At 35.1% G+C, this 17,070-nt stretch overlaps 1 protein-coding gene across 1 annotated transcript in view; it reads left to right on the top strand.

Annotated features, from left to right (window-relative positions):
* The window catches only part of ArgRS-m (arginyl-tRNA synthetase, mitochondrial), a 121,223-nt gene that overhangs the window by 15,791 nt on the left and 88,362 nt on the right, over positions 1–17,070 (top strand). The window contains exons 3-5 of the mRNA XM_090379473.1: positions 4,072–4,168; positions 8,667–8,759; positions 11,935–12,032. Coding sequence (XP_090235599.1) covers positions 4,072–4,168; positions 8,667–8,759; positions 11,935–12,032 — 288 coding nt within the window. The remainder of the gene's footprint in view (positions 1–4,071; positions 4,169–8,666; positions 8,760–11,934; positions 12,033–17,070) is intronic.

The following is a 17,070-nucleotide window of genomic DNA, read 5'->3' as shown; positions in this document are numbered from 1 at the left end:
GATTTACTCAAAGAGGTAACTACTATTAGGGGTAAAGGGAAGGGTTATTGCTTCCGTAAAGGCGACTACGATGGACTGAGACAGTATTTAAATTCTATACAGTGGGACCAACTGATGATGTTACCAACAGCAAATTCAAAATGGGAAGCATTCAAAGAACTTATCTTGGAAGCTACTAGGTTTTACATACCAACTAAGAAATATTGTTCAAGGTTTAGGCCAAAATGGATGTCAGATGAACTAATGAGGCATATGGCAGAAAAGAAAAATGCATGGGATACATACAAATTAACACATGACACAGAAGCCTATGATAGGTACAAGTTGATATGCAACCAAGTTACAAAGGAGGTTAGGCAGGCGAAGGCAGATTACGAGAAATCCTTGGCAAGGGATGCAAAGAAAAACAGCAAAGAGTTCTTTACTTATGTAAACTCTAGAAGGAAGGGGATGAATCAGATTGGTCCACTTGATATTGATGGGTCAAGTGTTGATGATCCTGCTCAGGTAGCTAACAAACTAAATGAATATTTTGCATCGACATTCACACATGAGGAGTTATTCAGTGAGGGGAATGCCAGAGGTGTATTCAACTCTAGCAGTAAGCTACAGAATCTTGAAATAACTGGGAGTAAAGTGGAGGAGAAACTGTTGAAGATAAACACAAGAAAGGCACCCGGAGTGGATGGGATCTATCCAGTTATACTAAAGGAGGCAGCAAAGGAAGTAAGCAAACCCTTAGCCATAATTATGAGAGCTTCCTTGGACTCAGGGGAGGTACCCATAGACTGGAAATGTGCAAATGTGACCCCAATTCACAAAGGAGGATCAAAGGCTGACACAAGTAATTATAGACCTGTGAGCTTAACTTCTGTTCCAGGAAAATTAATGGAGGCACTGGTTAAAGAAGCACTGCAGGATCATTTAGACAAGACTTCAGTTATAGCTCAGACACAGCATGGTTTTGTTAAGGGGAAGTCTTGCCTGACCAATTTGATTGGATACTATGATGCAGTCACAAAAGAACTGGATGCAGGGAATAACTTTGATATTATATACTTGGATCTTAGAAAGGCTTTTGATACTGTTGCACATGGAAGACTGCTACACAAATTGGAGCAGTGTGACATTGGAGGCAAATTGCTGCTATGGATAAACGGGTGGTTGAGGGGGAGAAGACAGAGAGTGGTAATCAATGGACACTGCTCATCGTGGACTGATGTTATTAGTGGAGTCCCTCAGGGCTCAGTGTTGGGTCCATTGTTGTTTTCTGTATTTATAAATGATATTGATGATGGTATATCGGGCTTAATGTCCAAGTTTGCAGACGATACAAAGGTTGGCAGGGTTGTCAAGGACACTACTGACACTATGCTGCTGCAACAGGATCTGGAAAGGTTGAGCAGATGGGCTGAGAGGTGGCAAATGAAGTTTAACATTGACAAATGTAAAGTACTACACATGGGAAACAGCAACCCCAGAGCAACGTATCAACTCTGTGGTACAATACTGACAGTGGTAGAGAATGGCCGACCGGGCTAGCCGAGTGGGTAAAGTACCTGCCCGGCAACCCAAAGGTCGCGGGTTCGATTCCCGCCTCGGGCTTGGATCAAAGTACTGCAAAAAACCTTGGGAGGTGCAATATGGCCACAGAAGCCGATGCGCCAACAACTACCAAATCAAAAATGGTAGAGAATGAAAGGGACTTGGGGGTGGTTGTGCAGGCAGATATGAAGTTCTCTGAGCAGTGCAGACGGGCTGCAAGAGTAGCTCAAAGAGTATTGTCAATGATATACAGGAATTTTTCCAGCAGGGATAAGGAGGTGATTATTCCATTGTATAAGGCGATGGTCAGGCCACACCTAGAGTACTGTATACAGGTCTGGAGGCCTCATTTCAAGAAGGATGTAGAGCTGCTGGAACGAGTACAGAGAAGGGCAACAAGATTAGTGAATGGAACAAAGGGGTGCTCTTACGAAGAAAGTCTTAAGTTTTGCAAATTACAGTGTCTGGAGACTAGGCACCAGCGAGGTGATCTGATAGAGGTGTATAAAGCCTTGAATGGTTTAAGCATGCTCAATGCTGATGGGATTCTACCTCTAGCTCAGAAAAATCACCTGAGAGGGCATAAATTCAAATTGAGGAAAGGCAGATGTAGGATAGACGTGCGGAAATTTGCCTTTAGCCAGCGGGTGGTTGGTTGGTGGAACAGACTTCCATCCCTTGTGGTGGAGGTTGATAGCCTAAATAAGTTTAAGGCTCAGCTGGACAGGTATTTTGAACGAACAGAGGGGTGAAGTGGAAGTGGTTTATTTTATTTTATTTATTTTATTTTTTTTTTGGCTGATGCTGCATAAGCTTGCTTTCTTGCATCAAATGCCTCTGCTAATGCTAATGTCAGTTAATGTCATCTTTGCATTATTAGTCCATACTAACAATATTGTAGCAAAGATATGAAAAAAAAAATTTTTTTTCACATGCATCCTTCATTATATCATCATATCTATAAGAAAATTGCACCTGATTTTACAAACTGCTTCTCAGGAATGTATGACATAATTTGTTTGCTTTGACCCTGTATGACCTGTTAATTTGGGAATCAACACTGCACTGCCATAATATTAGTCTGCATTCATAATAATGTCCTTCTACCTCTACATTGTTTAGTATTAGTAGTGGCAAATGATGTAAGAAAGCAAGCTCGTAAACCATCAAAAAAAAAAAAAACACTCCCACATCACCTGTCCATCCCCTCCAATAGTTTGTCTAGTTCTTTGAATTTATTCACATTACCCATTTCCACAACAACAGTTATATCTCGCTTTCTCTGATATATACTTTTGGAAGTGCAATATGTTTCAACAATCACAAATCCCATATTTTTGGCACTATAATAGTGTTAATTTGATGTATTCATGTCAGCATCAAGTAAAACTTTGGGTAGTATGTTTACAATTCTGTAATTAAAAGGGCCTAGTCCTTGCTCAAATGAAATAAAGTTTGCATGATTTTGTGTCACACTTATCATTACAAAGATATAGCTGCTTTGTGTTTTGTGCACAAGATATGTTAGTAGTAATGAGATCTGGCACCCAAAGATGTTAGAATTTGATCACCATTAATCGTTATACATTTTTGAATATCACACAGATGTGTTATTTTGTTTTTTTTGTCGTTTAACTTTTTATTCACCTGTAGTTACTAAAGTAATGATTGGTAAGAGTATGAAAATTCAACTGGGAGATCCTAAAAATAATTTCTGGACAAAAAAATTAATCAACTTCTTTATTTATCTGACAATGGTAATTTTGCTTTTAGTTTGAACAGCAATAAATATATGATGCAAGTTTTGAGAAGGCTCTGATTGCATATCTTAAAGAAGTTGTCTCCAACCTTTTTGTGCCTATTGACACATTTTACGGTTTATGAGAGAGTGATGGGCACTAACAACTAATTTTGGGACAAAAAGTAGAAAAAATTATTGCAGAAAACAACTCCAAATATAATAAATCGTAAAAGTACAAGAAAACAACAAGATTATGAATGATAATACAGCCAACTCCATACACAGCATTCTTGCAAGCATAACAACTGGTAAGCAATATTATCTTGCTAATTGTGTAGTGCATATCATGTGATACCAGCATTCAGCTAGGTAGTAAACTACTACTTAAAAATTCTGATATGTTTTTGCATACATGCAGTATGAACATATTGTTTCAAATTTACCTTAATGCCGTTTCCCTACTCATTAATGGTCTTCCTTATTCATTATAATCTCATTCTGTTAAATTGTGGGCGCCCAAAGAAGCCTTGGCAAACACTGTATTGGGAGACCACTGTCTAAAGGAATGAAAGAAAAATTCTTTAGTGACATCACTTATGGCATTGATTTTAGTATTGTATGAAGGCAAAATATATTTTTCAATATATTTTAATATGTGAAAATTTAACATTATTTATTAGTTGTAAATTAAGTATTTAAATATTAATTTGTTTTATTTACAATTTTAAAGCTTAAACTGTGTATATTGAAAGATTAAGTTTTTTTTTTTTTTTTTTTTTATATAGTATGGAACTGCAGTTTTCTTTATCATGGAAAGCATTGTGTGATATGGACTCACCACCTGCTGACCCAGAAAATCTTGTATTAGGTCTGAAAAACCTAGTAAGTACCTTTTTAATATGGGCATGTATATAGGCACTCATGATGACAATTAAAAATTATTGATTAATTGTAGTCAGAGATCAGGGGCTTTTAAATTCTAACTTAAACTTTTTTAAGTTTCCAAATTTTTATACGGGTAATAAGAATACTGCCAAACAACACTTTCTTCGCCATGTATAAGAAAAACTGTTTTTGGCTGCTTTTCCTTCTGGCTAATTACAAATTTACTTAAATTTACTCTGTGACTAAGTTCATGGATGCATTATTTGTCACCTGATCAGTAATTTTGGAGTTTCAATTCTGTTTATAATAGATAATACTTATCCAGCTGAGGCCCTCTCTCTAACCAGATCAACTGACTGGTTTTTCAACAAAGATACAAGATTTCATCAATGATCTTTTTCTAGTTTTTTTTTTTTTTTTTTTTTTTTCATGAGACAAACTGATAAACTAACCTTAGAGAATACAGGTAATTTAGAGACATAAAGGCACTAATATCACTCCTACTCCATTCTATCACTCTGATATAGATTCAATCTGATATTGAATCTATATCATTCTGATATAGATTCAAACATTAAAATCATGTACAAAAGAGGTATGTATTAAGTTAAGTTACCAAATAATAAATTAATGAGAGTATAGGAAAATAATAGAACAAATAATAATAACGAACTACAATAATTAGATGAGAGCTAGTCACTTTTCAGTTCAAGCAAAGAGGCAAACCTGTTTTTTTTATGAAAACCCCAAACACGAAAGGTATCAAAACCTATAGTACTCAGTACCGTGCATGGGTTGAAGGAGAAGTATGGGGGGAGGGGGATGCCGGAAAACTTTGCTCTAGAGACTAAACATGGGTTTCACCACTTCAAGCCTCCAATAAGCAAAGTGGTGGTATTTCACCGGTTGATGTGGATGGAGTTCATCATTAATTGGGAGTTATCAAAACAGTCAGTGAGAATCATTTGCCGATTTGCTGATTCTGTTCAGTGGACTGAACTTCATCAAGTCAGTAGTAGCAGAGTCAAGGCAAAACAGCGTAAGGTTCCTGACGTGTCTACAAGGACCATTGAAGTTGATTTTACTAAGGATATCAGATGCTTCATGAGTTCCAGTGATTACTTTGGCTAAGACTGTGGCACTCGTTGCGACGAATATGTGAGAGCATTGAAGTTACGAAGTCATGTGTTGGTATCGTGAATTCTGTTTCTTTCAGCAAGAACTCTTCTTGTGCACAGAGGCCTCAGATGAAAGTAATCGCACAGCAATTCATAGTATACTGAGTGATAAACTAGAGGATTATGGAACATAAGGTAATGGACAAGATTTTTTTTTGGACTGCTTCAAGTTTGTTAATTAAAGTCTTCGTGTGAGGATTCCAGATGGGTGAGCTGAATTCAAGGATTGGGAGAACTATAGTTTTATAAAGGATGACAGCATATATGTAGTTTTTGAACTTGTAGGTGTTCCTTTTGATAAATCCCAGTGTTTTGAATGCTTTGCTGCTGATTTTAAGGACATGGGCATCAAACTGAGCACTGCTTGAAAAGAGAATCCCCACCTTTTGACGATCACAGAGTTAATAGTGTATTCCGTATTTATTAGTTGTGGAGATCTGCAGGATGAGAAAGAGATTACTTTGCATTTCAAGGGGTTAGCAGACAAGCCATTCAGAGATAGCCACAGAGAGAGAATTTGTGGAGGGTGCATTGAAGCTGTTGAGAATTGGTTATCTCCTTCACTGCAGAGTAGATCTTAAGATCATCTGCATATTTAAAATTAATCCACATATCTGACATTAAGTTTGTTTTTTGTTTTGTTTATTTTCTGCTACTTTAAATGTAGTAACAAGTAATAGTCCGCAAGATAAATTTAGATCCTTTATAAGCTATGTTGTTTCTCTCAATTATGTAATATTGTCTAAACTTATGGCTTAGTCCTAAAAAAATATAAATACAAAAGATAAAGGTTGTTTTGCTTGGTGCAGTTAAATTCTAAGATACTTCCTCTTGATCTGGAACAGTGGTGTCTGACTTATGGGCCACGTGCTGGATATAGCCTGTGAGTAATTGTTAAAGGGCCAGCCCCCACAGAAAGTGAACTAAAATAACATTTTAAATATTTCAAGAACCATGTACATTTGATACTAAAAATAGTGGAAGTAAACAAATTTAAAAGACTGGCGCTCTTTGTGGCGAATATGTGAGAGCATTGAAGTTACGAAGCCACGTGTTGGTGAAGTGAATTCTGTGTTTTATCTATGTTTTGAATACCAGCAGCCTCTGTAGCTGAGTGGTCAGGAGCAGAAGTGCAGTAGCATACACTCTTTAAATAGACCGGGATTCAAGCTCCTGGGTGCCAAATACTGTCGATCTGCCAACCAACACTGGACCAGCGTGGCAGGTTATGGTCCTTTTCTCTCGACATGAATTGTTGAAGAGGCTTCCATCCTGCAGTGGATTGATAATGGCTGCAGTTTGTTTTGTATCAAATATGCATATGCCTGACCAGAAACATGTGTGTATACGAGGTGCTATCAAAATGTTCCAGGATTCCAATTATGGTGGCCTTCTGCTTGACCTCGGTGGCTGTGCAAAAGTGTATGTGCAGTACACTTCATTGAAAATGTAAAACTAATTTTTCTCGAATCACCCAGTGCAGCCCGCAAAACAAATCTAATGTTGAATATGGTCCCTGTATGGGAATGGGTTGGACACCACTGATCTAGAAGGTTAAAATTTTATATGGTACCTTTCCAGTATGTTCTGAAGGTAAAATTCCAAAAACTTAAAACTTTTGTGTTTATGTAGTGCAATTTTATTTATTTATTTTTTTTTTTTAAGGCCACGTGTGATTGAAGCAGTAATTTTGATGTAATCTGAGGAGTCTTTTTATGCTGTATATCCCTGTGATTATAGTGATTACCCTTTTGATTTTTAAACATTTTTGGTTTTCCTCCAAATGGTTTACAATGCTGTTGGACAGCATTATAAAAGGGTGTTCCTCCCCCCCCTTCCAAAATTTTGGGCCTTGAATGATAATAAATAACCTTGATGATGATTGGGAATGTCAAATAGTTTGCAATTTGAAAAAACTATTCTGATACAAAATAAGAAGGTAATGATATTTAGGTAAGAAAGAGTTAAAGTAAAGTTAACAAGTTTAATAGATATTTCACATAGTTAATCAGATAATCAGCTCTGAATATTAGTTAATTTGACAGTTCCCTATTTGTCGACTGAATTTATAATTCATTCATATAAATAAATTGTAATTCAGATTTAAAGAATTATCACTTAGGTATATACTTGATAGTAATTAAGTCAATTTATCTTCATTGAAAAGTTGTGATATTCCATAAAATTATCTAAAGTTTGTCAGTAGTATAAATTTCCTACTGATGGAGTAGCAAACTTTTGTATGTTTTAAAAATGTATGTTTTGTACATTTTTAGTATGTTATAAAAATACTAGTGAATGACATAACTGAGAGTCGTGATTGAAATAATTAATTGTGGCATTTTCATAATCGATTATATACAGACTACTTGATTATGAAGTCAGCAACAAGAAAATAAGAGAAAGATAGGATGGAATTATTGCCCTTTATCTTTAGGTATGTTAATGTTGATTCAAACCCCTCCACTGTCATTTCTTTTCTTCAGTTTTCTTGTCAATTTTATAATCCACTAATTTGCATATAATTGATTGTTGAAATAATCAATTATTGATCATTCAATTATGCCCATCACTAAAACTACTAGTACAGTGGGCCCATGATTATCTGATGGTGGATTAACTATGTTGCAGATTAACTGGGGTTTCTTTGGTTCAAATTGGATAACAAATTGAAATGCGGAATCCATTACAGGTGTTTTATTTACATTTTGTACTGTTCCTGTAGACAAGATCTTTGAATTTCCCAGAAACCGCATTCCAACATTGCTTTCTGCCTATTTTACATTCTTCGATTTTTAACATTCTTTTCAGAGTTTTTTTTTTAAACTTTAGTCAGTACACATACATTATGTTAGAACAAAAAAGATTGTTCTTCTTTTTACCTTTTTACCAGACAAGAACATCAACGCATCAATAAACATATAAAAGGTGCTAGTTTTTAATGGGACTCTACTGTATTTAGCAACAAGGATGCCAATGTCAATAGGGACTCGCCAACAAGCAAACTTCACATTCCCTTTTTGAAAAAAATCGTTTGAATTAATTTGGCATAGTAAAGGTAAATAAATTTACCTTTTTGTGTTTTTTTTTCTTTCATTTTGCAGATTATCTGAATAAATTTATTTTCCAACCACCCTGGATAATCCAGGAATCTGCTTTATAATTAAGAGAAAAGGAATTGATTAAAATGCAAAATGTTTCATGTAATTGATAGAATTTACAAAAAAGCAAAGAACAGAATGAGATAACTTGAATATAAAATTTTTCCAATTGTTAAATATGTTAAATTCTCATATTTGACATTTGTTTTTGGATAGGGTTGTTTAGCTAATAATGAATTGACTGACATTACCTTGGATGCTAAAAATTTTGATATTTTGTTCACAGTCGACCATAAAGTGTTTATGAATGTAAGTATATTATAATATATTCTGTTCATTGATTATAACTAACATAATTTTTATTTTTTTGAATTAATTAATTAAAATTGAATTTTTGACTTATTACTACCTTCTGTTTAATTTGTATTACATGTTAGAGTTTGTTTCAACTTTCATATTTTTGGAACAAATTGTGTAGATATGCATAAAATATTAGAAAAAGAAGTTTTGAAACTTGGGAAACACCCACCGAAGGATGCACTGTCTGTGTACACCGTCACGTCTGCATATGCAAGGACATTAGCATTAGTAAAGGCATATGATGCAAGAAAGCAAGCTTATGCAGCATCAGCCAAAAAAAAAAAAAAAACCTTCCCATTTCACCTGTCCATTCGTTCCAAATGCCTGTCCAGCTCAGCCTTGAATTTATTTAGGCTATCAACATCCACAACAAGAGATGGAATTCTGTTCCACCAATCAATTACCCGCTGGCTAAAGGCAAATTTACGCACATCTATTTTACAACTGTCTTTCCTCGATTTGAAACTGTGCCTCCTCAGGTTCTTAATCTGAGCAAGAGGAAGAATCCATCAGCTTGCTGAACCCATCCAAGGCCTTATACACCTCAATCAGATCATCTCGCAGGTGCATAGTCTCCAGGCGCTGCAATTCGTAGAATTTAAGCCTTTCTTGGTAAGAGCACCCCTTTGTTTCCCTCACCAATCTTGTTGCTCTTCTTTGTACTCATTCTAGCAACTCTACATCCTTCCTAATATGAGGCCTTCAGACCTGTTCACAGTACTCTGTGTGGCCTTACCATTGCCTTGTATAATGGGATAATCATCGACCTGTCCCTGCTAGAAAAATTCCTATATATCATTGACAAGACAATGACCTGCCCTGTCTGCACTGCTCAGTGAACTTCATATTTGACTGCACAATTACCCCCATGTCTTTTTCACTTTCCACTTCCCTGAGTGTAGTACCACACAGTTGGTACGTTTCTCCTTGGTTATTGCTACCCATATGCAGTACTTTACATTTGTCAATGTTAAACTTCAGTTGCCACTTCTCAGCCCATTTGCCCAACTTATCTAGATCCAGTTGGAGTTGCATACTGTTTTTACTGTCGTTAACAACCCTACTAACCTTTGTATCATCTGCAAACTTGGACATATAAACCTGATATACCTTCATCAATATCATTGATAAATATACAACACAACAATGGGCCTAACACCAAACCTTGGGGAACTCCACTAATAACATTTGTCCATGAAGAGCAGTGTCCATTAATTACCACTCTCTGTCGTCTCCCACTCAACCATCCCTTTATCCATTGTAGCAACTTACCCTTAATGCCATACCTCTCCAATTTGTACAGCAGTCTTCCAAGTATCAAAGGCTTTCCTGAAATCTAAGTATATGATATCAAAATTATTTTTGACAATCAGTTTCTTTGTGACCACATCATAGTATCCAATCAAACTGGTCAGACAAGACCTCCCTTTAACAAACCCATGCTGTGTCTTAACTATTACTGCAGTCTTGTCTAAATGATCCTGCAATGCTTCTTTAATCAGTGACTCCATTATTTTCCCCGGAATACAAGTTAAACTATAGTTACCTGTGTCACCTTTTGAACCCCCTTTGTGAATTGGTGATACATTTGCACACCTCCAGTCCATGGGGACCTCCCCTGAGTCCAAGGAAGCTCTCATAATTATGGCTAAGGGTTTGCTTACTTCATTTGCTGCCTCCTTTAATATAACTGGATAGATCCCATCCACCCCAGGTGCCTTCCTTATGCTTAACTTCAACAATTTCTCCTTCACTTTGCTCTCAGTTATTAGAAAATCACTTAGTTCCCTGTTAGATTTTGATAAACTTCTGGCATTCACCGCATTGAATAACTCCTCATGCGTGAACGTAGATGCAAAATACTCATTCCGTTTATCAGCTACCTGAGAATGATCAATAGTCAACCCATCTATGTTAAGTGGTCTAAAATGATTCATCCCTTTCCTTCTAGAGTTTGCATAAGTAAAGAACTCTTTGCTGGTTTTTTTTGCATCCTTGCCAAAGATTTCTCCTAATCAGTTGCCTAAACTCCTTTGTGACTCGATTACAGACTAGTTTATATCTGCCGTAGGCTTCTGTGTCACCTGATACTTTATATGCATCCCATACATTTTTCTTCTCTGCCACGAGCCTCATTGCCAACCAGGCTAGCCAGGTGGGTAAAGTGCCTGCCGGCAACTCAAAGGTCGTGGGTTTGAATCCCACCTCAGGCTTGGATCATAGTAGAAAATGCAAAAAACTTGGGGAGGTGCAATATGGCCACAGAAGCCGATGTGCCAACAACTAACAAAAAAAAATAAAATAAAATAAAAAACGAGCCTCATTAATTCATCTGACATCCATTTAGGCCTAAACCTTGAACAGTATTTTTTAGCTGGAATGAAAAGCCTAGTAGCCTCCAAAATTAAGTCTCTGAAGGCTACCCAACACATATATGGATGCATGTAGTCATATGCATTCTCAGTCAGTTTGTGGACACTGATCATGATAGATATATACTACCAGGATGTATGTCACAATTTCAAAAATAAGCAAACATTAACTATTGAAAATTTTGAAAGTTTCTGAAATGAACACAATTTCATGTTTATTGTTTGTATTGCAACATTCTGACACATGCACTACATAAACAGCTCATCCTGTTAAGGGCATACACATGTCTGTTTCCTGGCTCACACAGACCATACCCTATAATAGGTAAAGGGCATACGCTGTTAGTATAATTAAATATAGCAAAAGTGACAAATTTTGCAAAGCTGTTCTTTAATTTTTAGCGGATGCAATTTTTTATTTTTATTTATTTTTTATTTTTTTTTCATTAAAATATGATCTGTTAAAACAAAGAATGTTCCCATCCTTTTTATTTTTAAAACAGACAAATCTTTTATTTTAGTGTGGTCATAGTTCTGTTACTTATCATTAACTTCATCTTTTCAATGGATTATATTAGTATTACCCTAGCTTTTTTTTTTTTTTTTTTGCATGTGATCCAAATCTTAATTATTAATTCTTTAAATCATTAATTCTATACTTCTTTAAAATGTTATTGAATATTAAATAAAGTTATATTTTATGTTTTAAGACAAAGTTCTTAATTTCCATACTGTATTGTTTGTGATTTCAGAGAACGGTTCATTACATTAGCCAGCACTTTGATAATTTACCTTCAGAAAGTTGTCTTTTGCGTAATCTTGCTGACAAGAAGGTTATTGTTGAGTACAGGTATGTAATTAGCTTTTGAAACTTTACAGTAGTATACAAAATCTGATACATATTAATATTTTTCTATAGGTAAATAAGTCTTGACAGCACATTCATTCATAATAATGAGTGTGTTGTTCAGATTATCATCTTCTTCAGCCATTGTTGATCGGTTGCAGGATGAAGGCCTCCTCAACAAGTTTCCAGCAACTGCAGTCCTCTGCTTCCTGTTGCCATTGTACACCAGCAAATTCCACACTTTCATCAATCCACCTCATCTTTGGTTTTTTCCTTGGGCATTTATAGTCAAGTAGTATCCATTCCAAAATTTTTTTGGTCCATCTGTCATCTGTTCTTCTTGATATGTGACCTGCTCATTTCCATTTTAAGCACCTTGTTCTTCAATGATGCCACAGACCTTGGTTTTTTTGGCAAATCCACACACGTTTTTTGGTCTCTTTTGGTTATATTCAAAATTTGGCACTAGATACTTCTGTGTTTGTTTGGTTTTTTTTTTTAGGAGCATTAGCAACTAAGGCCATATTGCTCCAGGATGTGCAGTGGTCATTCCCTGACCTTTCCGCATCCCCTGTATTTGGTGGTGACGGGCTCGAACTCCGGTCTAATCAAGAAGCATGTGCTACGCACTGCTGCTCCTTCCCACCTGGCTATGGAGGCGCCCATACTTCTGCGTGATCCTCAGTCTTTGTAATGTAAAGCTTTGCCATTCAATGTCCATGTTTTACAACCATATGTTAAGACAGGGAGGATACAATGATCAAAACTTTTCATTTGAGAGACAGAGTGGCAAGTGTGTCTTAAAGACTATATTAAGCTTTCCAAATGCTTGCCATCCCAATTTTTATGCACCCTTCAATTTCCATCATGATGCTTCCATCTGTTGAAATTTCTTTTCCAAGGCAAGCATACCTTTCCACTTCTTCTAGTTCTTGTTTTTCACGATTCATGATTTTCTTTCATCTGCTAAATTTGTCGAACATAACCTGCGTTTCCTTGATATTCATCTTCAAACTGAACTTTTTGTTTTCATTTTATTTTTTTCCGGATCATTGGCAGAGAATACTATCCTTTATTATCCCAATTTAGATTGCAAAAATTTCTTCTAAACAGGCAGAAAATAGTTTTGGGGAGGTTGTGTCTCCTTGTCAGATGCCTTTTTCTACATTGATCTGAGCTTTATCATTGTTGATCCCTACTGATGCAATTGCTTTTTCATATATTGATTGGAAAATACTGACATAAGTTGTCTACACCTTGGTTGATTAGGGCATTGATTATTGCTTGTTTTGTGACTGAGTTGAATGGTTTTTCATAGTTGATGAAGGCTACACATAATGGAAGGTTCTATTCATTGTGCTGCTCTATCTGCACTGTTTGGATGTGATCCATTGTACTGAAGCTGCTTCTGAAACCTGCTTTGTTCTTGGGTTGTGCCACATCAAATATTTTTTCTTATTCTTCTTGAAAGTATCTTTGTGAAAACCTTGTAGACAAAGAAATAGGCTTATTGGTTGGTAGTGTTTTAAATCAGTCCATAGTGACCTCCTCTGAATCCAAGGATGATTTCATAATTATGGCTAAGGATTTGCTTACCTCCTTTGCTGCCACCCTTAATATAATTGGATAGTTTCCATCTGTCCTAGGTGCCTTTTTTATGTCCATCCTCAACAGTTTCTCCCCCGCTTTTCTTTCAGTTATCACGAAGTCATTTAGCTCCTCATTAGAGTTTGATAAACTTCTGGCATCCCCTTCCCTAAATAATTTTTCATGTGTGAATGTAGATGCAAATGCCTATTCTATTTGTCTACAACCCAAGCAGGGACATCAACAGTTAACACATAGACATCAAGTGGCCCAATGTGATTCAGCCCCTTCCTTTTTCCATGCTACAGGTACTTTGCTAAGTAGAAGGCATTTTGAAAATAATTTGGCTAGAGCTGTCCATACTGGCTGGCATTCAGGTTTCAACAGTGACTTTATCAGGTTCTGCTGTTTTGCCATTTTTCATTGATTTTATAACAACTTCTACCAAAATTTCTGATACAGCTTCTGCATCTAGTGTTGGATCCAGTTGTTGCCCTTCATCCTCATAAAGGTTTGAATAAAATTCTTCCAATCATTTTAGTATTTGTTGTTGGATTTTGTTGTTGCACCATCCTCAAGCTTCAAAGCAAACATTTGGCTTTTGTTTGTAACCATTTTTTGTTTTGCTTTCTTTAGCCCTTGATTTTCTTCCAGTGTTCTTCTGACAAGATCAACACCGAACTTGTGCATTTCTTCTTTTATGCACTTTCGTGTGGTCCTAAACATTTCTTCCTATTTTATCTTGTTTCTTATGTTACAACTTTGTTTAATTTCTCATTACTTTGAAGAAAAGTGGTAACCTAAGATATCAAGATATGGATAGAGAAACTGAGATTGAAAGTTAAATGTTTACTCTTCTAGAATGTGATTTAAATTTTTACCTTTTATTAAACATTAATTGATAGTTAAAAATAATATGCAAAATTTGATAATGTTAACACAAATCCATTTAATAACCTAATTAAAGTAAATCATGATTTATATATTTAATATTGTAACTTATCTAGATCGTATGTATAGCTTAGCTTAATTTTGTAACTTATTTAATTAATTTACAAATACAGTAAACCCCTGCTATTCGCGGGGGTTACGTTCCTGAGAAATGTCGCGAATACCGAAAACGCGAATACTGAGTTATGGCTCCCATAGTAATAAAGGGGTTCCGTTCCAAAGTATGAAATATATAAGAAAAACTAGTCTAAAATTTTGGCTATGTATGTATTATATGTACCTTCATAATATGACTATGTACATAGTGAAATGCAAGCATATGGCATCGAAATGAAAATAAGAAACAATTTAACATTAAATGTAATGTTTATTAGAAATTTCAAACAAATCTTTCAAACCAGCACCTTTGCTAGCTAAAAAACTTATCCCACCAGAGTTATCACCAGTTTCGCTAAAGTGTTGATAAAGGAGTTTTGCCTTTTCACGAATGATGAGTGAACTTAACGGAATTTTATTTTGAGTTTGGTCTTCTATCCACAGATTTAAAGCGTTTTCCATTTTTCCTAATTTAACATCACGAGTTACAGAGCAAATTTTTGAAACAATTAGTGCGTTTTCATGGACACTACGGCGGATTTTTTCTTCCGATTTTTTGATTGATCGTACCATTGACTCATTGATTTTATAATGTTTTGCCACTGAGGAGACACTTTCACCATTAGAAATTTTGTCTAATAACTCAATTTTATTCGCTAATGTCATCACCTTCTTTGATATTTTCACATTTCTCTTGTTATTCATAGCCATATTTTTGTACGGGTTAGAAAGAACTTGTCCACAATAAAGTCACTTTCGTCCGTTAACACACTCGAAAAAGTCTGTTTTACACTGCAAAACGGTAGATTTATCACTTTTGTAAGCATATCAATTTATAAATTGATATGCTTAATTTATATGCTTATAAATTGAATAAATTTATCAATTTATAAATTGATAAATTTATTCAATTTTTAAGCATATAAATTAAAAGCAAACGACGAAAACTTCCATTACAAGCACATAACATATACTGAACAAGGATTAGCGAGAAACATCCACGCTCGTGATTTTGTCACCCCTCTCCCCCCCACCCACTGAGCGCTGTTTTGACCGGGAAAGATAATTTTAGCCATGCCCATGTTTTTTTATGGCGGATAATATTCACGGCACTTTAAAATTCACATTTTTTTAGGTTTCATTTTATATTAAATCAGCGATCGCGAATACGCAAAACCACGAATACAGATACCGCGAATAGCGGGGGTTTACTGTATAATAAATTTTATTTAGTGTATATTTGTAAACATAGTAAATAAATTTTACTTACAGGGATAGTCATTATATTACTCCAACTTGTATTGAGCAAATTTGTATAATGTTATAAGAAAATTATTAATTAAAAAAAATAAAATATTAAGTATAATGAGCAATGTATACTAAAATAAATCAAATTGTGCTTTAAATGCTACTGGTAGACATCATGTATGACAATCAGAATATATATGACAATACCTAAAGTGTTCTTTGAGTTTTAATTGTTAACTATCTTTTGTATAATCATATATTTAGTATTACAACATCTGCTTGCAGCGTGGTACTAATAATGATACCCAAGGAAGATGTCCAGTAGCATTTATGGATCAACTTTTATGAAGTTGAGATTTCATAATGATCTTTTCAGTGCCATTTTTGCATAACACTGTTCTCTCTGAAATAAGAACAAGGTTATACAAAAAAATGAAAAGAGTGTAAAAAAAAAAAAAAAAGTGTCACTGTATGATTTTGTGAACTATATATCCTTGCGTTTATTCTTAATCCAAAAATCTCAAAATACTGACATATAACTGTCAGTCATTTTTATTAATTTGTCTTGCATGCCATCTAAGGGAACTAACAATTATTCATTGGAATGGAGCTCTTTTTATCCTTTAATATTTTAAAATAGGTATTTTGATATTAAAGGTATTATCAGCTTGTAATATTTATAAATTTATAAGAAAATATTTAATTTATAGGTAATATATTTTGATTCTTATATTATAATATTTATAACAGAAGTCATATATGATGACAAATTATTCCTGTTTTAATTTCAAAACAAAAGTTTTATCCAAACTGAGTTTGTCTTGGGCAAAGGTCCTACTAGCAAACCAGTTTTTTTCATCTAATGTGGTAGGGCATTGGATATGCCATCCTATCACCCTTTTGGAAAATGTTTGCAACTTGATTCCCATTAGAATTAACCAGTAGTAGACCAGTAGAATTTTCTATAAAAACTTATTTTATTTTTTTTGCTCAGGAATGTGGTTGATCTCAGATGGAGTTAGAGGGCTTTTCCTTCCACGTACACACCTTCGTGGGCGGCCAGTGGTTAGCATGCATGGCCACAAATAATGTTGCAAGTTTGAGCCTGTACGTCATCACAAAAAATGTGCAGCCCATTGTGACTGTGTTACTGAAAGAA

The sequence above is a fragment of the Mastigoproctus giganteus genome, chromosome 8 (assembly GCF_048544385.1).
Source record: "Mastigoproctus giganteus isolate SK-2022 chromosome 8, ASM4854438v1, whole genome shotgun sequence".
Lineage (NCBI taxonomy): Eukaryota > Metazoa > Arthropoda > Arachnida > Uropygi > Thelyphonidae > Mastigoproctus > Mastigoproctus giganteus.
The sequence above is the reverse complement of the archived record's forward strand: the minus strand, read 5'-3'. Positions and strand labels throughout refer to the sequence as shown.